This window comes from Erigeron canadensis, chromosome 6 (genome assembly GCF_010389155.1).
Source record: "Erigeron canadensis isolate Cc75 chromosome 6, C_canadensis_v1, whole genome shotgun sequence".
Taxonomy (NCBI): Eukaryota; Viridiplantae; Streptophyta; class Magnoliopsida; order Asterales; family Asteraceae; genus Erigeron; species Erigeron canadensis.
The window spans coordinates 21,212,567-21,235,828 of NC_057766.1; the positions used below are offsets into that span (position 1 = coordinate 21,212,567).

The 23,262-nt window shown below is 31.5% G+C and overlaps 1 protein-coding gene across 1 annotated transcript; it reads right to left on the reverse strand.

Moving 5' to 3' along the window:
- On the reverse strand, positions 1-5,722 carry LOC122603999 (ubiquitin-conjugating enzyme E2 variant 1D-like). Its single transcript, XM_043776879.1, has 4 exons — positions 5,587-5,722; positions 3,004-3,143; positions 2,418-2,543; positions 1-358 (listed from the first exon to the last, which is right to left on the reverse strand). Exons 1-4 carry the CDS (start codon positions 5,618-5,620, stop codon positions 218-220), a joined length of 441 nt encoding a protein of 146 aa, XP_043632814.1. The 5' UTR covers positions 5,621-5,722; the 3' UTR covers positions 1-217.
- Between the last annotated feature and the right edge of the window lie 17,540 nt (positions 5,723-23,262).

A 23,262-nucleotide genomic window follows, 5' to 3' on the forward strand; every position in this document is an offset into this window, starting at 1 on the left:
TTTACAAAAAGGATACATATATTAGACATTTGACACAAACAAGGATCCCATAAATCAAACAGAAGTACAAACAGGAGTGCTTTTTCGAGCCATTCTCCATTACATATTGTTGACTTCCCAGAAGGATTTCATTGACAAACCATTTTAATTGTGCACCAAATATTCATATTCATGTTCATGACACACCACTTTATCAATTTTTTAAATCCTCGAACAGCTAGAAGAAAGTACCTTCTGGGGGCTGGACAAGCTTGCGATTTTGGGGAGCTGCCATCTCTTTCTTCAACTGTACCAGTATATCTTCCATCATGTACTCTCTCTGCCAATTCCCCAAAATTCCAAACTTCTTCGGATCCACCTAAACCCAAATCATAGAACACCAATGGATTAGAGACTTAGAGTTGACCTTTAGACATTGAAAGATAATAGTTCCAGGTCAGATGTCACAGCATGCAATCCAACGTACACAAAAAACATACACTGATACACCCACTCAAAATAAGCCAGCCTTTGACTTGTGAAAGTTGATGGTTTGAAGATTCAATAAAAACACAACACCTTGTAAACATTATAAGAGTTGTAAGCAAAACAATATGTACACCCCTGTACAAACAGAGTGACACTTGACTTATCGAAGTCCATCAGACTAATATGATTCTATCGTTGATTTGAAGCATCTAGTCTTTTTAAGAACCACGATATTCTATTGCTAACGATGGAAAACTGTAATTCAAATTATTTCACAACTTGGATCATGTATGCAGATGAATAACTAACCACAACTACTACAAAGTTCACACAAAATGACAAAATCAAACAGAGAGATACAAAGTCCCAAAGAAACTTTGATTCTTTTCAAGACAACAAAATAGTGGCATCTACTTACAATCTCTTGGGCAAGTATTACACAGGACAAACAATATTTGTAAAATGCGCTGACACTTTTTTAGTACAAATATTTTCTTCGAATGTTCGAGTTACGGTGCATGCAAGATTATGTAGCGGCCATTTACTTTCCCAGTAATATAACAAGAAGTTGAATATTAGTAAATACAACATATCATAGAACACTCTAAATCGCACCATAGTTAAGCGTATAAACTTGATATTTGAAGGTCTTCAATTAATAAACTCAAAATTACCACAGGAGGATCATATAAGTGGGTGCGTTTGGGATTGCTCATTTATACAGCTTATGCTTATTATTATGATTATAAGCAGAAGCAGACAATCAGCTCACTTAAAACAGCATTGTTCAGTAGAATGTCCATTTGTAATTTTGAATCCACCAAGAATAATCAGTTTGGATCAAGCAGTTTCAAACTGCTAAAGGAAAAAACATTATTCCACTCTTAAATAAGTAATCAGATGAGCACACACTTTTATTCATCCCGCCGCTCAAAAGTGTTTAACTTCTTTTCAGCTTAAAAAAGGCAATAAACATATAAGCTGTTTAAATAAGCAATATCAAGCACCCTCTATGTACATAGATATCTGGCTCACTCAAATAGATATCTGTTTTTACCCAACTCAAGTGCAAAGCAAATAAAAAAAAATGACATGATCCTTGTATTCAAACTTGAATTAACAACTCACCAAATGCTATGACAAGGTTAAGATCTTTCAAAACAGGGCTCATTATGCTAGGCTTGCAAACATTGTCCAATTTGAAACATAGTAGTCTAATAGTAATTGACTAGAGAACTTGAACATGAAAACCTCCGCGTTCAAGCTCATTGAGCAAAATTGAAGAAAACAAAAGGATAAGCCAAGTATACTTTAAGATTTCAAAATATCATGCAGTCCAGTGAAGGATAAAATATCAGTCATCTACACGCATACATATATACATGGAAGATGGAACTAGAGGCTCGTATAGTTATTATATACAATGGGTTACAAAGACACATATACAAAGATGTTAACTGTATAAAAGATATCATATTACTTTCGCAACAGGTTCAAAAAGATAAAAGTAGTATGTTCTGACTTTAAACTTTTAAGTCAAATATGCACTCTTTACATAGCATGCAGTCTTCATGTAGTTAGTGTATCACAGCAAAGTTTCATAATTATCACATGATTGTAAGCAGTTATTGACTCCTATAACCATGTTATTCCCATTACATGATCACAAGAAAACTCTAGTTTATTGTATCTTCTGAGGAATCCAAGTCATTCTATCAGGGTTTTTGAAAACCTTGATTAAAATTTAAAAAGCACTCATTCACAGCCTTTGGGTTCCCACCCCTTGTTGTGAATAACTAAAATATATCAACCTTGAGGATACATAGCATGATTGAATGAAAGGATAAAGAGAAACTTACAAACACTTAAATATTCTAAGCATAAAAAAGCATCAAAGATGATAATGGTAAAACAAGTAAAATAAACTGGGAAAAGGTAATGGTTCCTACCACTCCAGTTTCATGGTTGACACAAGTCATGTTAATCCGGGAATGAAATCGTACAGTAGGGGGCTTCTCCGGGTAGTCTTTGTCACAGAATAGCTTCAATTGGTAGATACGCCCTTCATGTACTGACTGAAAAAAAATATACAGCATCTTATTAGACAAGTGTTATGTCATATTAACCAGTATAGCTTACATCCAGTTATTATCTCATGACACAGTTATAACATGATGTAATCATATTATGCAAGGGAGATGACCAATAAAGTACCCTATACCCACATCTTTTTAGATAAAACGAAGGATCCACATTTAGATAAAACGAAGGATCCACATTTCTCTTAAAATAAAGTACCCCATACCCACATCTTTTTATGCAAGGGAGATAACCAATAAATAGATCTCAAACCTAAACAATTACAAACATATCTATTTGAAACAAGATTCTATTTATTGAATAAAGGGAGTCTGACTTCGCAAAAAAAAACATTAAGAAAGCTAAGTACAAGTCATGAGTTACAAGTCAAAACTCAAAATCTAATTAAAAAATAGATAACCACTCAAGTTCAAAGACAAAAGAAATGGAAATTACATTGTGAGGACCAATGATGGTGCCTGTCCATGAACGCATATAAATGTCATCGCCATCATCCATCCCATAACTTACGGTGCCATCTCCAATACCCTTTTCTCCCCGCTCAAGCTCCTCTAACAGTCTGAAATTTCGAGGTACTGCAGCAACATGTAGAAAAGAAAACATGAGATTAAAGCCTTTTTTTTAATATTTACTTTTTTATAGGTTTTCCCTTAATTAAGGTTTACCACGAGATGGTGCACCAGTGCACCACTTTCGGGTCATTGTAGTGGTCTAACCAGGCTTTGGCCATGGCCAATTCCAGCCATTTCCCTGGCCATCCACAAGATATGCCTAGCACATGAATTGAACCTGAGACCTCTTGTGAGGAAACAGGACTCCTAGCCACTAGACCAACTTGGGGATCGTTATTCTACACCTTATTAGCATGTACATATACACTCACACATATGAAAATAATATGTGTGTATATATTTGCAGTAGGAGTTTATGCTACATTGTTACTATAACTTGTAAAATCAAACTACCCTTCCATTACATCAAAGAAGTGCATGATACAATGCTTACACTCCCACTCAATAAAACCTTCGGCAGGCTTAAATGTAGCTGTCCAACACTAATATCATCAAATAGTAGACCAACATGCCATTCATACGGGTTCTTCAAAGCACAAATTAACATACTGCCATTAACCTAGCAACTGATCAAAAGGCCTCACATATAAATTTAATACTAATCCTACCCAATCTCCATGAAAAATACATAACTGCCCCACCAACCTATTTCAAGGTCCTATCATTTATATTCAAAACAGAAAACATAATATATTAAACAACATAAAAGCCAAGTATCAGTTCCAACTACTCAACTATATCATATTATAAACATCAGTTACCATAGCTTTACTAATAAATGATCATTAAAAAGGACCACCAAACTCACTTGTGATATTAATTCTACACAATGGACCACAACAACAACAAAGGATTTAGATCATAACTCATAAAACGCTCTACACTATCCAAAATGATAATCGATAACAAGTTTGTCAGAAAAATTTCAAAATTTTCAGAAACAGATTAAAACAATAAAATAACTACAGGCCGATGTAATAAAATAATATTCTATTTCTGCCTTCAGTTCCTTCCAATCGGTAATTATACTTTTTCTTGAGTCATATTGGTAATTATAAGTGCCCATTATGATAAATAACGCTTTCTACTGTCTTATTTATGCCCTATCTGGCTATCTACTACTTTATATAAATACCAAATTTGCCTTAACCAAAACTTACAGTGTGAAGAAAAATCAGAAAATTATATACTTAAAAACAGACCAAATGCGAAAGTATGTTGTTATTTCATAAGATTCGCCTAATAAGTAACCTTGCCAATCCCCAATCCTCATCCAGAACTAAAGCGTCGTCCAGATAATATACAAGATTAAAAAATAAGATAAAAAAGATACGCCACCAATAGCATTTAACCTTACTATTAATCTTGTCCATTGAGATTATATTCGTCTGAAACTATTCACCCCTGCTCACTGCATTACACTAGTAACATGATAGCATTATAAGTCATTCCCCTACTCATTTTAAGTTTCGACATTACTGATCATAAGGTGCCATCTCATACTTTCATATATATATATATATATATATCCATGTTACCAAACAGCCTCTATTCCCTAATCTTACACCACCAATCTACAATTACTAAAAGTACACATTAATCAAACTGTAAGCACACAACAACAAAAGGTAACATGAATGTATAATACTCGTAACTGTTAAAGAAAAAAAAGTAACCAACCCTACGGTCAAGTGAGTAACACTACCAATCATATCGTGCCCCCATCCAATGATCTCACTACGAACATAGGAAAGATAAATTATGTAGCTCTATGGTTAAATATGAAACCGATTTTGAACTCATGGCCTGCACTTTTATGCAACATGTCCGCACCACTAGACTACCATCAGAAGGGACAAAATAGTCATTAATTTATCTATAGTAATCCTTAAAATTACATACAAACCCTACTTAGAAAAGGCTTTCTGTTGACCAATTGAAACAAAATTTTAACCTTCAAGTTAAAAAAATTTCCTAACTTTTAATTATATATTGTGAATGTACTAATCGATATTTTGATAATCCACATAAATTTCTAAAAAGATATTACCTTTAACTTATATTACCCTCTTGTATCGGAACATATTAATCAAGATTATCAAGTCACATCAAACTTTATAATATCCAATTCTATACACTCAATTCTATAGATTAAAAAAATATGAGTTAACATACATCTTGGATGAGTGTATAGGCCGATATAATTATAAAACATTTACAAAGGGACTAAAATCTAGTGTGTCTATATATATATGTATGTATAGATATAATATATAATATATGATAATATTAGAACAATCTGCGTTAATAAAGAGGTGCAAGCAGAAAATAAAGACATAAATAATGGAAAATAAAATAAAAGAAATGATATAATACAAACCCCACCGCTCAAAAATAGAAATAACTAAAAATTAGAAAGAAGAAGAAGAAGAGTTAGAAAACCGACCGACGACACTGGATCCACCTGAGCCAAGCGTCATGTCTAGCTTACACTAAAATTTTTTTTTTGGGGGGGGGGGGTTTCTTAAACACGCGCTTTTTAGATCGATTCGATCAAACAAGAAGAGAAAAAACGGAGAGAGAAAGAATGGGGGGCGAAGGGATGAATGGAGACTTTATAAAGAAACTAAAATATGTTTATTAATTACAACTAGGGGTTGTCAACTCAACAAACGACCTCATCTCTAAGAGGGTATGTGAAATGTAAACAGTCTTACCTATACTTAGAGTTAGAGAAGTTGCTTTTATAAGGGCCTTCAGCCAAAAAAAGTAAAAGAAAAATGTAAAGAATTTAGTTTTCATACCTGTTGGCCAAAAAAAATGGCATAGAAGAATTTATTTGTCTGCCGAGTATCCCCAGCTACGTTAAGAGTAGCGAAGAATAGCAACCATGCGCCTAACATAATATATCAAAAGGTCTACAAAAACATATACGATAGCAACCATATAACATATAAACAATATAAAAGTGTAAACATAATAACATAGCCTTCTAGAAGAAACCAGAAACATGTATTATGAAAAGATCCACACATACATATAACTATGAATTACTAAGAATTTATGGGCCCGATGGGCCCACATATGCTAGAAAACCTATGAAACCTAGTAATTAAGACCGTCCAACTAGACTAATCCTAGCCCTCTCAAAAAACTCCTAAAATCACTAAAACTTATTCTAGTCCTCACAGTAATCTCTCATTGGTTATGTCCTCCGACGGGCAAACAATTTTGGGGTCAGCGCAAAAGTGACCTCTCCCCTCGGTTTAGGCCTGTATCCATACAAGGCTAAACACCACTACGGACGTCACTGAGAAACGAAAGTCTAAGTGAAATTCTACATAAAACCTATTTCCCATATGCCTTTTTACTCCTTTTCCCTATCCTCCGCCAGGACACTCCAATTGAGTGTTCGGTATATTGTCCTTCCACATTCGTCGACCCACCTCTTCTCCTGGCGAAGCCCTATGCATCATCGAGTCACCTTAGTTGGGCTGACTTCTCCTGGCCAAACCATCACTTACATTCTTGGGTAAGGCAATATGAGAAATGTCAATCATAGTCACACAAAAACCTACCCTAACCTAATCCACTACTGTAATCCTAGTTCTCCAGGCCGTCTTATCCGACGTCAAGTTCTCCGACAATCCAAGCTCCTTTAGGTCCTTCACTAGTCGCTCCTCCCACCTCATCTTTGGTCTCCCCTTCTTCGAATGCCGTCAACGTGAATAGATACCACTCTCCTTAAAGGTGTTGTTTGGTCTCTTCTCCCAACATGGCCAAACCATCTCAAACGTCCTTCTCGTAGCTTGTTAATGATGGTCCCTACTTCAAGTTCGGCTATAAAAACTCCCGTGGGGATCCTGTCTGATAGGGTCTTCCCGCAAGTCCACCTTAGCATCCTCATCTCGGCCATCTCCATCCTGGCCGCTTGGGCTTTCGTTATTGGCCACCATTCCGACCCGTATAACATAGAGGGTCTAATAGCTACTCTGTAGAACTTGCCTTTCAATTTTAGCGGGATCCTCTTATCGCACATGATTCCAGTAGTTGCTCTCCACTTCATCCATCTGGCTTGGATCTTATGTGTCACGTCTTCATCTATTCTCCCCGTTTGTGTATCACCGATCCCAAATATCTAAAAGACTCCTTCGGACATAATATCTGCTCCCCAATGTAAATATCCTCTCCCAAATGTAAATATCCTTATCACCATTTTATCTTATCTCTTGCTTATCGAAGTCATATCGTAGGTATTCGGTTTTCTCTCGGCTCACGCACAGACCATTGTCTTTTAAGGGCTCCTCTCCATTTCTCAAGCCTACGGTTTAGCTCCTCCGTCGATCTTGAAATAAGCGCAATGTCGTCGGAAAAAAATCAGGCACCACGGTAGTTCCTCCTGTAGGCCACTCGACAACTCGTCTAAGATCAAGATAAAAAGATATGGGCTAAGCGCTGAACCCTGGTGTAGCCCTATCCCTACTTGTGATCTAAAGAAATCTTGGAAAATTAGTAAAAATGAAGGGTCACGTCTCAGCCTTTGGATTAAAAACGATTAAACAGTTGGTTTAAAATTAATAAAAAAAAAGTACGGAGAGGTAGTTATTTAGCATGTTATCCCACTCCCTTGCTAACTCTTTCTAGCTCCACAACATACGCACAAAGATCTCTCCCCATGGATACTAACCAGCAACAACATCACCATTACCAGCACCGTGTTCAGGTCACCGTCGTGTTCTCATCGAAATGGCACAACCATCGTTGCCTCCGTCGTCGTCGTCATCTACATAAGTCAATATCAATTGATCTTGAAAATGTTAATAACAATGAAGGACCTATTGAATATGAATATATGCTTTTTTGTTATGAAAATTTGGAATTGTCAGGTGATAATTAAATGTAATTTAATAACATATAAATTGTTAAACTTTATTGTTTATTTAACTGACTTTGTTGTTTGGTACAATATTGTCTGCAAGATGTTTGATGAAATGTCTAAACTAAAGTTTCTTAGGCTTTATACAATAGACACCTCTTTCACGCCACCATATTAGTTTTTATTTCTCCTCATTTACCTCTTTCACACCTCTTCCTCAACTCTTATTTATTATATTTTATATCCACCTCCTCTCTCTCTCTCTCGCTCGCTCACTCGTCTATGCTATTCCACCCATCTAGGTGTGGGGATGAAGACCCCATCTGGAAGGGGATATTACAATTAATTTGATTACAGTATATAATATAAAATAAAATATTGTTATAAATATTATTGGGTTAAAAGTGTAAACTGGTGATTAAAAAACCAAAATGTGTAAATTAATTTAGACATGTGCTGATTTAATTAATTTTGAGAAATTAAGAGCTGTGATTGGTCAATTGAGGTTAGGCCAGTTGCCTTTTTCCTATAAATTAATAGAAGATTAAGATTAAAATTAAGATTTAAACATATCCACTTAATTTACCTATAATACCCTTAACAAAATAATTTGCAGCATAAACCCCTTAACTTTCAATATAACTACACTACCACCTTAAACAATTATTTTTACACCACCGCCATGCTTTCGACACCACCGTGGCCGTCACAACCGTCATCGTCGCATTATGCGGATATATTACTCGTTTTTACCAAAAAAAGGTGGCTATAACTCGATGACTTTGCACTCAACTTCATAATAATTTTTAAAGAACCATTCATGATATAAAAAATTGACAACACGCTATTAATAAAAATTGATAACTTCATAGTTATTTTTTTTATGCATAGTGAGATCATTATTATATGTATATACATCCTCAAATTTTTAAAAATTTTAAATTTGTATTACAATCGAAACAAACTTTGAAATTGTTACTGTCATATATAACTAGATTATTAACTGCGTAATACGCGGGAAACATATATAATTAATGACATGTTAAATTTTTATAATATCATAAGTTGACAAATATTTAACAAGGTAAGAATTAAACCACTAAAAACATGAAGTTACATTAGTGGTCGTTTAGATTCCGGTTAACAGTGACTATACAGTTGAAAGATGTATACATCATCTATTAGAGGTCTCCCTAAGTAAGATTTTCGTTTCTTTGGATGTCTGTCATTCATCCGGATCTGTCTGCATTGTCATTAGACTTGTGCTTTAACGTATTGATCGAATAATTTAGTCATACACTAAAATTACCAAGCAAATTATCAATCTATATATCGCATGTTGTGTTAATCTAACTTAAAATTATGCATAATATTATTGCAATTTTCACACAATTATTTTTCTGATATATAATTGTGATAGTTTACTATAGACTCAATATTTGTTTTTTAGTTCTTTGTTAAAAAGGTCGGTTTGACATCCGGTTCATTTTTCAAAACATTGATTTAATTAAAACTTTATATGATACAAATCCTATACAAAAATCCTTATAACCAAATCTTAATCTATGATAAAAAAAACTTATACAAATATATAATTTAATAAAAACGTATTACATTAAAAAAGAAAATTTTATTATAAAAACTTTAAAGATTAATTTTAAAGATAAACAAATGATGTAAAATATAAAAATATTAGTTTCCATAGTTATATCATTAAAAACATTAATTATTATTATCTACAAACTTAAATAAGGAAATAATAATAATTTAAATTTATTAAAATAAAATCAAATTTAAAAAGTTAAATAAAATATGTGACATCATCATTTGATCTAATGACTCTAATTAAAAGTTGAACTTCATGTAATGGACTATATTTCTCCAATTATGAATTAAGATTTCTCTTTTATATATATTTAGAGATGATTTAGTTAAGAAGCTTATACGTTAACTCGCAGATCTCCCCTGTTTACATTTTAAGTTTCAACATCTACTTTCCCAAAATGCTCATATATCAATTTTATATTTACCTGACACCCTTTCTCTCTCTTCAAATCTCAACCAATCATTTTTTTTCTTTCTCCTCCATAAATCATTTCTTCCTCCAATTCATTCAAAATCTTTTATCTCAAAAACCGTACATCGATAAATTATAAAAATTATATGGGTGTTCTTAAAATTTAATGCTTTTTCATTAGAGATGTCATTTGATATACTTCCGACGAATTTTTAAATCCGAGGGCGGAGCCCGTACAGTTAAGGCATTTGGCTATCACACTCTATGACCTATCACCTCACCATCTCATCGCTGCAACGCGCAGATACTTGCTCTCGTTTTAATAATGTGACGATCAAAGTATGATAATACAAAAAATGTTTATTGTAGTTTTATTAATGTTTCAACGTCCTGTATGGCTGTATTGATGCAAGGAATCGACCCAAGTAGCCAATTTTAAGCCCAATTGAAAACCCAGGCTAAGATTATTGGGTCCTACTTGATGCAATGTGAGAACTATTTTAATTATTAATTTTTATTAGTTATTATTTTCTTTGTACAACGAGTTAGTTATTAATAGTTAGCATTCGAGACACCACAGTAATATTCAATTGGGCAGTATACGGAGCTCGAGCCACGCATGTCTGAGATGAAATCCAGGACTCTCGAAAACCCCCTTAATAATCCACTCCTACAAATGTAAGAAATGTGATTCGGACCAACCCATTTTATTGTTAAAATGTGTGTTTGATTAGTATTTTTATTTGTTTGTTTACTGGCTAAAGTCTTTGCTAGGTTTAATATTTAAATTATCTATACTTATGTCTTTTGCTTATGAACTCAGTTTTAAGCTTTGATTATATCTTAAATTAAAGAATTAATGTTCTTTTTGTTATTGGGTTCAATTTTTTATCTCTGATTCAACTTTAGTGTTTGAGCCACATGATGCAGTTTTTTATTCCATCATATGACTCAAACATTACTAAATAAAACAAGTTAATTTAAATGAAATAATATATGAGTTAATAAAAAAAAAAAAAACATAAGTACTTAAAGCCTAAATTTAGCTAAAGCTTTAGCCAATAAACAAGGAAAAGGTAAAATGAATCATACACAAGTTTTAATAGTAAAATTAATAGCTAAAATAGTTCCCAGCATAAACATCAGACCGAATAAGCTCAACCCAAGTTTTTTGGGCTTAAAATTGAGATGGTTGGGTCGATCTCTACTTGGCTATAGAGGTGCACAAAAAAACCGGTTAACTGAATTGATTCGAAAATTAACCTATAATCGTAACTGGTTATTAACCGATATAGTAAAAACCGATTATAGGTTAGGAAAACCGACGGTTAGTAATCGATTTGCACTTTCAAAACCAATAACCGATTCCTAATCGATTAACCGATAATCGATTTTTATTTTTAAATTTAACCGGTTAATCGATTAATTATATATATATATATTGGGATTATTTCCTATTTTATACTTACCAGTGGTGATTATTATACCCAATTTAGCACCAATCGATTCACAAAATCACAATTGCCAAATAAAAACCCAAATAATCAATGGAATGTAAGTTTTGAACTAATATATACATTCAATCATATTACACACATCATCATCTATCTACACATCACACACACACATACTTGTAAACCCATCGTCGGGAAATCACCATCACCGGAAACCCGTCGTCGTTGCCTATCTTTTTCTTGATTTCACCGGAAAATCACCATCTATATCAAGTAACCGATGACGATGGGTTTTTGATTTCTTTCTTTTCCTTTTCCGGTTAGATGACGATGATGATGACTATGGGTAATCAAGCAGCCGATTTCATGGGTTAGATGACGATGAGCACATAGTTATTCTGCTTTCTTTCTTTTTATTTCTCATTCTGCTTCTTCTTTCCTCTTTTTTTCTTTTGGACTTGTGGTTGTGGTTGCGTTTGGTGAGATATTTATATTTGGTCTCAGACGGTTAAAAAAAAAACCAAATAAGTTAACCGGTATCGGTTAACCGGTTATTATTAACCGGAACCGATTACACCGGTTAAGGTTTTTCCAAACACAAACTGGTTATTAACCGGTACCGGTCAACCGTAATCGGTTTTTTTTTTTAAAAAATAACCGGTTTCGGTTACTAAAAAAAATAACCGAAATCGGTTAACTGGTATTCATCATGTATGTATATATATTTAGAAACTAAAAATGAAAAACAACTAAAATAAAAAAAATATACTTAAGTACTATATATCTTCTCTCTATATAACTAAGAGATAATACGTTTTATCCTATGTGACACTTCTTTTTTCATGCCAACTAGGCTTTTTGCTTAGGTGTTATTTTCTGATAATTTTAATGATTTTTTTAGATATATTGAATTATATATATATATTTTTAATGTTGTATCACTTCATTTGTTACGTCATTATTTGCCTACGTGGACATTTGTTTTTTTGTAAATCAACTTTAAATAGCAAATAAAAAAGTCAAATACAAGATTAGAACACCTCTAACTTTTAATATTATGCATAAATCACTTGATCTAACTTAATATTTGTTTATATTTTGCAAACTATGTTAGATATTCATTGAATAAAGTAAGTAAGTAAGTAACTGCTCAGTGTCGTCTTCCGCGGGTTTTGAGCCCCAATACTTCGACGGTGTATGGGGGAGGTTAAGATGTAGGCAGACCTTACCTCTACCAAAGTAGAGAGGCTGAGCCCCAATATTCATTGAATATTAAAACTAATTAAAACACATATATAATATATTGCCGATCTTTGTAATTTATCTTTTTCTATTCTCCTTTGTATTTAATTATCTTTATACATGAAATATAATTTACTTTAATATAATATAAAATTAGATTATTATATTGATAATTACATCTAATGTTTTACTAACCGATTATATTATCAATGTTAAATTAGATATTTACTTTATCAATTTCAGACATATATTTTTGATATTTAAATGTATATTTGTAAGTTATCTCTATATAACTAAGATTCCGTATTCTGATAATATATGAGCGCAAAGATGTTTATATATGTTTTAGACCGCGTTTTTTTATTAATTCAATGATAATTATCATTGTTTTAAGTGAGATTGTTTATTATATTATATTTAATATATATAGATCAAAGAAAAAAAAATTATGATTTATAAATATTTACGTTTCATTAGTCATTCTTTAACATATTTGATAGTATATATTATATGTTTATAAGTTATAATTTTATTATTTGCATCAGTTGTAAATTGACTATTTTTTATATTATCATACACTATGAATACTAATGTAATTATCAGTTAATTTTAGTTTACGTTCTCAGTCAGTCCCGCACAACGTGCAAGTTTAATCTAGTTAAGATTAAAATTAAATTTTATGTATTCATAGGCTATTCAAGATGATTTTAAATTAAATAATATTTAGAGGTTTTTTAAATATAAAATATAATTTTAGGCTATTTGATTTCAAATTATTTTTAATAAAAATGTAGATATTTTCAAAATAACAAAGTCAAATTTTAAGTATATTGAATACTAATTCGTTGCCGTTCAAAAAATTTAATTTTTTGCCATTCGAAAAAAAAAACTTAAACTTAAAAAACACATAGTTATGTGAGAAAAATTAGAAAAGTTAATAAAACTTAAACTTGAAACAAATTTTGTGTGGCGAAAGTTTAAAAAACAAAAGTTATTTGGCAAAAAGTAAAAGAGGAAAGGTAATAAAAAAAATTTAGTGACGAAAGTTTAAATGGTAAAAGTAAGAAAGAAATAAAGTTTTATTGGGAAAATCTTAAAAACCAAAAGTTATGTGGCAAAACGTAAGTAAAGCAAAACTTTTAACTTGAAAATAAATTGCGTTAAATACCCTTTTGTAACTACCGTTAGTTATCCAAGCAACACATTATGGTCATTAAGGCCGTTAATTTTGTTGGTTGTGCAATATCAACTTGTACCTCATGCATAGTTTAAAAAGTAAAAGTCATGTGGTAAAAATAAGAAAGAAAAAAATATATGATGGGAAAAGCTTAAAAACTAAAAATAATGTGGCAAAAACTAATTAAATCAAAACTTTACTAGCAAATATTAAAATACTTAAAGTTGAAAAGAAACTCCGTTAAGTACTATTTTGTAACTACCGTTAGTTATTCAAGCAACACTTAACGGTCATTAAATTTGACTTAACGGTCGTTAAGTCCTTCAGTTTTGTTGGTTGTGCTATTGCAAGTTGTAAATCATGCATGAGGGGGTGTACTTTTAGCTATGGTAACACCCCTCAGTAGCCGACATTACAATTTAGTTATATATAGTTTTAGGCCAATTGTTTTATGCAAATTGAAAAATATTGGTTAACTGGATTTTAGGTTAACAGCTTTTCCATTTTTGAGTATGTTACTTTTTTTAGTTTACTAAAATACTATGTAGCTAGCCTTAAACCGTTTCCAGAATGTTTAAATAGGTATTAAAAAGCTTCGAATCATATTAAAACTTATGTAGTTACGATAAAACAGTTGGTCGTCTCGACAACTACTGGCTTAGGACTACAGTTGACTATGGTGGTGAACTATAACGATTTGTTGGTGGTAGTTTTCAAAATTAATATTTTATTTTTGTTTGTTAACAAGTTATAATTAGCGTTGATTTTCTTATATATATACGAGCATGGTATCCGTGCGTAGCGGCGGATATCGTAAACGAAGGTGGCCGGGGTGTTGGTGATGTTAGACGAAGGCAGTGATTATTGACGGAAATAAAGAGAGAGTGTGTTGTTTTGATACATTGTTTTGGTAGAGAGATAAAGAGAATAGAGATATATGTGTTTTGTTATAAGAGGAAGGGTAAAAGGGTAAAATTGCATGTTCCACATTTGTAAACTTTTCAACACCCCAACATAATTTTTAATAAGGAGTATAGATATAGATGTAGATATAGGAAAAGGGGAATATAAGGTTGTCCGGCACCTAAGCTTAGGTGTGGAACCCCTCACATACTAATATTTTATTATTTCTTGTTTAATGAATAAATGCATGGGCCCCATGATTTTTATAGATTAAAAAAACAATATGTGAGTATTCCACACCTAAGCTTAGATACCCGACAACCTTATATTCCCATCCCCAATATATATATATATATATATATATATATGAGAAAAGTGAATATAAAGTTGTCCGGCACCTAAGCTTAGGTGTGAAACCCCTCACATACTAATTTTCTAATATTTCTTGAATTTTAATTAAATCACATGACCCCCTGATTTTTATGGATTAAAAAAACAATATGTGAGTATTCTACACCTAAACTTAGCTACCTAACAACCTTATATTCCCATCTTATATATATATATGATAGAAATCAAATGAGAAGGTACTAGCATAGAAGAAAGAGAATGTTCAATTTTGATTTTTTTTTTAGTTTGTTTTTTTGAAATTTTTTAATTCTCTCCTTAATTAACTAATTCTATATAAAAATTTTAAAAATATTTTTTATTCAAAGGGCGTAGCCCGTAAACTATAGGCAAAACCTCTCAGTCTATGACGGAGCCATGATAACTAAGGACGAAGCCCGTTAAGTAGATCACTATGTATGCAGCCTACTTAGATACGCAACTTCTTCATATCACAAGATAATGATGAAAGAGATTTGTCTACATCTATTCCTAAAATAAAGGATCTCTACCAGCAATACTTGAAATTTGAAGTCATATTTACACTATAAAAAGGAGAATGAGGAGAATGAATGAACCAATCATACAAATGATCAAGTACACACAAAATACACATAAACCTAATATATCAACGATTCGTGGCGTACAAGAGGTTACACCTCACCGAAAAGGGAAAGCGCCAAAGAATCTCAAAACACCTCACAAAACCCCATTCAATCTCTATCTTTTTCATTCTCCCGTTCTTCTCGGTTGGTTGTAAAAACATAAATTATTAGAAATTGTTATTACACTTTCCAAGTCAATATATCTTTGATACAAATGTAAAAATAACTATCTATCAATTAACAACTTTATTCGCTACACATCATAATATTTGCCCATTTTTTATTTGTAATATCTCAGTTAAAGACAAAAGAAGTATGATATGTAATTGATGTTTTGGTTTTGAGTTGTAAAGTTTTAAGTAAGCTCACATTGTGTTCACATCATCTCTCTGTGTTAAAACCTAAACTCTATAGAAATTAAATTTTTAGTTTTAAATTAGTTTTTTCATTAAGAACTCTGTGTGATAGTAGTTTCTCAACGAGGAGTTTAAATTGGAAATCTATTCGCCGAGGGAACACTCTATGTGGACACAGTTAAGACAATGTAAGCTAGACCTTTTGATATTTGCGGGTCATTCTCACCTTTAAAAAAAATAAAATAATAAAAAAAAACCCTTACCAAGCTAAAGCCTTAGATTTTCACCAATACATGTGAGAGCCGTAAAAATGGACATAACGAGGTTGACTCATTTGATCGTCCGATGAGGGTCATAAGCCATTGGGTCCGTGCCACACATCATAGTCACTAGCTGGGGTTAAAGCCTAGCTTAGCTAGTGGGGTTCAAAATTAAATGTCATGAATGCTATAGAATTCATGTGAGGATTGTGAGGTGCTTACATGCCAAGTTAATTAGTTTTTAATTTCGACTCAGATTGATCACCCTCATCATCATGACATCTTGCTTCCAGTAAACAACAATTGGGATTATATAATGCAGATTCCTTTGTAATTTCTTTAGTCTTTTTAGTGCACCAAAAGAGGGTCAAAGGTTGCATTATAATTTTGCTGATAATCCGCATCATAAAAGCCTAGTTGTGGGGTGTATATGCGCAATTAATAAAAGATTGACTTGAAAACGAACATTAATTAAAGATATGTCCGAAAGATCGAAATTGACTGCATTTAGATCACAGGTTCACCTACCGACTACTAATAGTTAGTTCAAGCTCTTGTATACAAAACGAGTTGTTAATTTGTAGTTTTCTATCAGTCTCACATGTCATATTTTTTAGGGTGGATTAAAAAAGGGGTTTTTAAAATATACTACTACGAGTAAGACAATTTGTCATTCGAGAAAGAAAAAGAAAATAATATCAAAAATTGTTGGTCGATTACCAATATGGTTTGTCGGGTCTATTTCGGTTATTGTTGTTTTCATGGTAAATAAGTTAATAACTCGAAATTTATATGGTGAAAGGTTTTATTTTTCTTTTTATTTATTTACTTTTTTTTTTAAAAGTATAAGTCATTCGTATATATTCACACTACTCAATCACGGAGTAGCAAATATTACAATCGATTCACGTTACATTAAATAAATTTCAATTCTCCCAACTAATAGTCCCTTTTTTCAATATATTTTTGTACCACAAATACCCTATCCTTTAGGCTTCCATGAAAACTTTATCAACGCTAATAGAGGCTTGATCAAAAATCTTCTTGTTTTTGTTTTTCCAAAGGCACCAACTTGTAACGAAGATAATCCCTTTGATCATCTTGATCGACTTTTTCCCCAAACCCAAGTTATCGGCTGCCAAAATCAACTCTTGAACGGATGAAAACAGTGATAGTCGTGATATCATTATAAGAACAACTACTTGACGATAACTTTTTTTCGATGACAGTCGGTCATTCTAAATGACAAAAATAAGTTGCTTTTTAACTTTAAAAGTCAAATTGACCTTTGACCAGAGGTGGCCCAACAGTACTATGGGACTAGGCGATCGCTTTAGGCCCCCAAATTTCTAAGACCTTCAAATCTTGTATATTAGACTTAGCGTTTGAATTTTGGATTAAGTATCATTATATAATTTGAATTGCAGTAACGCTTTTCTGATTTTTGCATCAACATCTGCATATATTTTTTTTATTACTTGTAGTTTAATAATAAAAGACGAGCTACTTTTTTTTTTTTACTTTAGTTTATATGGTAATGAACTAGGCCCCCAAAATTAATCTCGTTTGAGGCCTCCAAAAACCTTAAGCCGCCACTGCTTTTGACAGATGTCGCCACTAAAGATTATTTTGTTTTATAATATTCTTTTATTTTGTTTGGGGTATAATTTGTGTAGTATCGTAATCGAGGTTGATTTAATTTCCTTAACAGAAAATTTAAAAATTAATTGACATAGGTACGGAGTTTTCGTGATTAAATTGATTCATTGTCGTGATTAAATTGACATAGGTTTTGCCTCTCGAGTTTATATCGGGACATTGACATATAAAAGCTAAATTGATTAAAACTAAAAATATATAACAAACAACTTTATAGAAAAAAAAAATATTAACTAGCCATATGAATATTATCCGTAACACTTTCAATCCTTTATTTTTATCCCGGGTAATACCTGGGCATATCATAGGCATTTAGGCAATGAGCATATAAAATATGTATAAGAAAATACAACACTACATACGTCTTTACAAAAGTTGACAATAAAAATAAAGAACCGTAGAATCATTATCACGCCACAACTGAAAATTCTAAAATAGGTGACTAACACTCAGGCTAAAATGTTTTTACTTAGGAAATAAACGTAAATGTGTTGATCAAATAGATAGTAATTATACATCTTGCTTGTACTTCTATTACTATACGATAATACGAATGTCTAACTATCATTATTGAACTCGTACTAATAAACACAAAACATAATTAAGAAAACAAAACTAAATTAAGTAACGTAACACATGTTATTTGAAATCAAATTTAAATTGTAAAAAATGATAATGATCATGTTAAAGGGAGAATGAAAATAAACATAATGAGATGTTATTCTTAAAAATTGATATTGGATCTATTATTTTACATTAAGTTTGATTATTTTTAAAAAACTTTTTAACGATGGATTAAAAATGAAAATTTAATATGATGTCATAAATACATTTATATAAAAAAGTTAGTTGATAAGAAAAAATCTAGATATGCCAAGTAAGATTTTTCCTAAATATAAGGATGTAATCAAAATTTTGCTTTACTTATATAAGATTCTGTAAAAGCACATACGATAAGTTACTCGTTGGATTTTAAAACACGCCGTTAAGTTCCCTTACTTTGATGAGGACGTGATATATTGCATTCATGCGTTGTTTTGACCTTCAAGTCGATTAATGGTATTTGTCTTCTTCACTTAGTCCATGGCCTATTTAAGGTCTACAAAGAAAAGTAATACGTAAATTAACTAATATTAATATACATATAGATATAATCTATATATTCGTAATATTAATAGTGATATAGTGACATGTATAATATTTATCATGCATGACATGCATTCATAAAGTTTTTAATCTATAACCTAATGCCGTGACAAACCGGTACTAATACAATTATTGATACCTTAATGATTTGAACATTTCGATGATTTTCATCATACACGGTGATATATAGTGAAAAAAAACTTATTGTTTATTTGTTTTACTTTAAACTTTTTTTATTTTACATAAAACCTATAACATGTATATATATTTAGGGCTTTTTTTTTTATAACTTTCTACTTCTTCCCCTATTTTTTTTTTATCTTTTATTATTTTTGTCGCACACCAAATACACACTTCTTATACCCCACCTTATTATTCACATATTCTTTTGTTATTTTATTATTTCATTTTTTTAAATACAATTGTCCTTTTATTAATAATAAAACACATTACAATATTTAAAATTAAAACATTACATTAGGATTTAAAAACAATTTACTCTAAACGTTATAGCTAAATTACAACAATCTGAAGTGTTCCAAAATACGGCCTATACTTCTCCATCAAATAATTGCGAGAAACTTTAATCATTTCCAACTCCTCTTTGGATATACTGGTGGAAACTTCGTTGCTGGAGAATCCGAAGCGCCTTGATCACCTTCTTCGAAAGCAATGTGCCTCCTTTCTTTGTCGTTCTTGTATGGTTCATATAAGGTGTGTTTAAGGGACTATAGTTGCTCAATTGCCCCGTCGTGTTTGAAAAGGACATAGCCGAAGGAGATCCCATGTTTATAAGAGCTTCAAAATCAACATCGAGAGGCACTCGAGATGAGGAGGGTTGGGATGGATGTATTATGAAGAGTTTTTGGTGTTTTTCTTAGGCATTTTGGTGGATAAAATGCGAAAGAAAAAGTATAAAATTTAAATAAAGTATAATGAAAGGGTGTGAAATGTATAAACTTGAGAGAAAAAGTATAAAATTATGATAAAATGGTGGTGTTTTAAGTAGAAAAAAGTTATAAAAAAAACAAAAAAGGGAGCGGCCCTTTTTGAATCCAACCGGATGGTTGGATTTAATATTTTGTTTTATCATGCAACGGAAACAATGGATCGAACCCCAATTCACGTTTGAACGCACGTCTGAATATGGTATAATCCACCAAGACGCGTATGAGGACTCCCATGCTAATGATTTCCAAAAGTGATTGTGCAACGCACATTCGACGATCTCATAAGGATAGGCCTATACATTTTCTTGAAAAATAAAATAAATTATACATGTTTATATAGTTTTATATTTATTTATTTATAAGTGTACATATACAAATACAAAGAGAGAAAAGTAGGATTTAAGACAGGAGGTTGGAAAAGAAGTGAATAGAATTAAAAACGGAATTAATTGGAGAACATGGAAATAAATAGGATTAATTGCAATGAAAGATGGCATTTAGTATACATAAAGGCAAAGGCAACCCCTCAAGTTTAAACTTTTATAAAAAAAGTCAAAAATATTACAAGGTAGGGCACTTGCAAAGGGTAATTAAAGAGGGAAAATTAATGTTTAAATCGAAGATTTAGTGCAATTAACGGGAAAAAGAAAATTATAAGTATTTAAAATCTAGCTGATTAACTTGATTTATAAAAGTTGATATAGAAACTACATGAAACTTAATTAAGCGTTTGATTATCTCTAATAGCTTAATGTTGTATAGTTAATTTTTATGTAATCAAAATTAATTATCCATTATAATTATACATCAACTTAAACGTTAAAGGCAGCGTACTTAAAGGAACGCAAAAGCCAAAAGGTAAGGCTGGTTTAACATAGCTATAATATAAAATTTTCCCAATACATACATTATTCTGAATAGAAAGATATACATTGAAAATGAAAATGAAGATAAAGCAAAACTAAAAGTACAGAAATTAAATTTGTATTTATCATATTGACGTAATCACCTTATAATTCTCAACTGTCTCAATAAATAATTTGCATTTAATTTTTTAAATAGTTTTTTCCATTCTAAAATGCATTGCTCTTCATTTCTCAATGCATGAACTACCCCATCTCATTCATCTATAAATCTCTACATTTACTACCATACCTTTCAACTTATTTCATTTTTCATTGTTAATCCCCAAATAATCAAATTAATCATTTTTTTTCTAAACAACTCTTGTCTATCATCTATAATACATTATATGGAGGCTTACACCTTCAGTTACACACACTATTTCTGGAGAAAATGAGAGATAGGGCTGCCTAATCCCTAAAAACAAGGTTTCTCCTTTGCACAATTACCAAAATGCCCTTAACTTAATTTTAACGATCATTAAAGCTTAAACTAACGAACTAAGAACTTAAACGACCGAACAAGCACCCTAAGAAATAAACGAAAACTATAATAACATATTATGACAACTAATAACTAATTCAAGCATAACATATATTATCCAAGCTAATATAGTTAATTACTTAGGCATTTAAGCAATTAACGATGTCAAAGTCCCTAAACTATAGAAGTCGACCATTGACCAATAACAAAACTAAAATAAAAAAATAAAGATGTTTAGGATGTTATAATTCCAGTCGTGAAAAAGTTGTCCAACAATCCATATAGTTGAATAACGAATTAAATGTCTACATGTGATCTAATTTCAAGTAAGTATATTTTATTATTGTTGTATAATAACAAATTCGTCTCAATTGATTACAATGCAGAACTCATGTATACCAATGGTTGAGACCTTTTAATAACCTATTTTATTTTTATGCAATTTAGTTTAGCTAAATATCGTAAAACCTCCCAACCATTCTAGAACTACATCCACTAACAAATTGTAATTTTTCAATGTAACCTTTTATCAATAATAAATCTATATAAAACATTACACGGTTGTTGCAGAACAGGATAGTCTACACGTAACCTAATTCACTGATAAATTACAATCAACAAGTTTCTACTCTAAAAAATCAGCCAAAACTTCAATTGGTGACCATTTCATTCACATTTGATCTACTATTGGCATGTGAGATGAAATATTTGATTGTGTCATTCTGGTACAAATAGCCCCCCAATGTACTGTCATATGTCTTCTCTCAGTCAATAAGATAATGGACTGCACATTTAAAACAAAGCACAAACATGGGATACTATGATCGTGCATAGTTACATCATTCATCCTTATCTTCATTCCATGTTGATTCTTCACTTGGATGTTACAGACACAGATTGATTCATTTATCAAAACTCAATCTAATTAAGTATTCCAAGTTGTTCGGTAATCCCAACCTGACTTCCGCACCCAGCTTGATCTTCTATCTTCAGCCCTCCTTTTCGACTGGATTAAATGCTATAAACAATGTTGATGCAGATTTGAAAAACACTTGCTTCCATAAGACATTACATTATGTACACGAAGTGTCATCTGAGTCGTCTTCAAATACATAAGTTGACTCGGCTTAGTCTGATCAAGATCTTATTACAAGAATACAAAAGATTACTAAGTGTTTACTTATTATATTTGTCATCACCAAATTTATGCTATACATCAGGAATCAACAATCCCTTAAAATAAAAAGTTGAAGTAAATATGATGAAATCCCAAGTATGGAGATCTAAGGGGTTTTTATGCTAGACATTACACATTACATCTATATCCTTGATCTTCCATACGAACTAAAGAAAAAGTTAATTGGATAGGAACCCCCCGATTCCATGTATTATTTGGTACCCATTAATCTTTAACCAGGTTAGTGTCTAGGTGAATCTCAACCACTTAATAATCCCCCAATTATCTCAACTTTGCCTTTGGCAAAACTCGAACCCAAGATCCTCTCTGCAAAGTAGTAGCTGGTGATCACTTTAGTTATAATAATATTAGATGGAAAGTTTAAAATCCCATTGGAAAACAAGTTTTGACAAAACTAAATGTTTTATAATTATTATTTGATTACTAAAATTATTATAATATATTTCAAAACTATATATATAACTAAATTTATTATTATTATTTTATAAGATATTTTTTTATTGTTA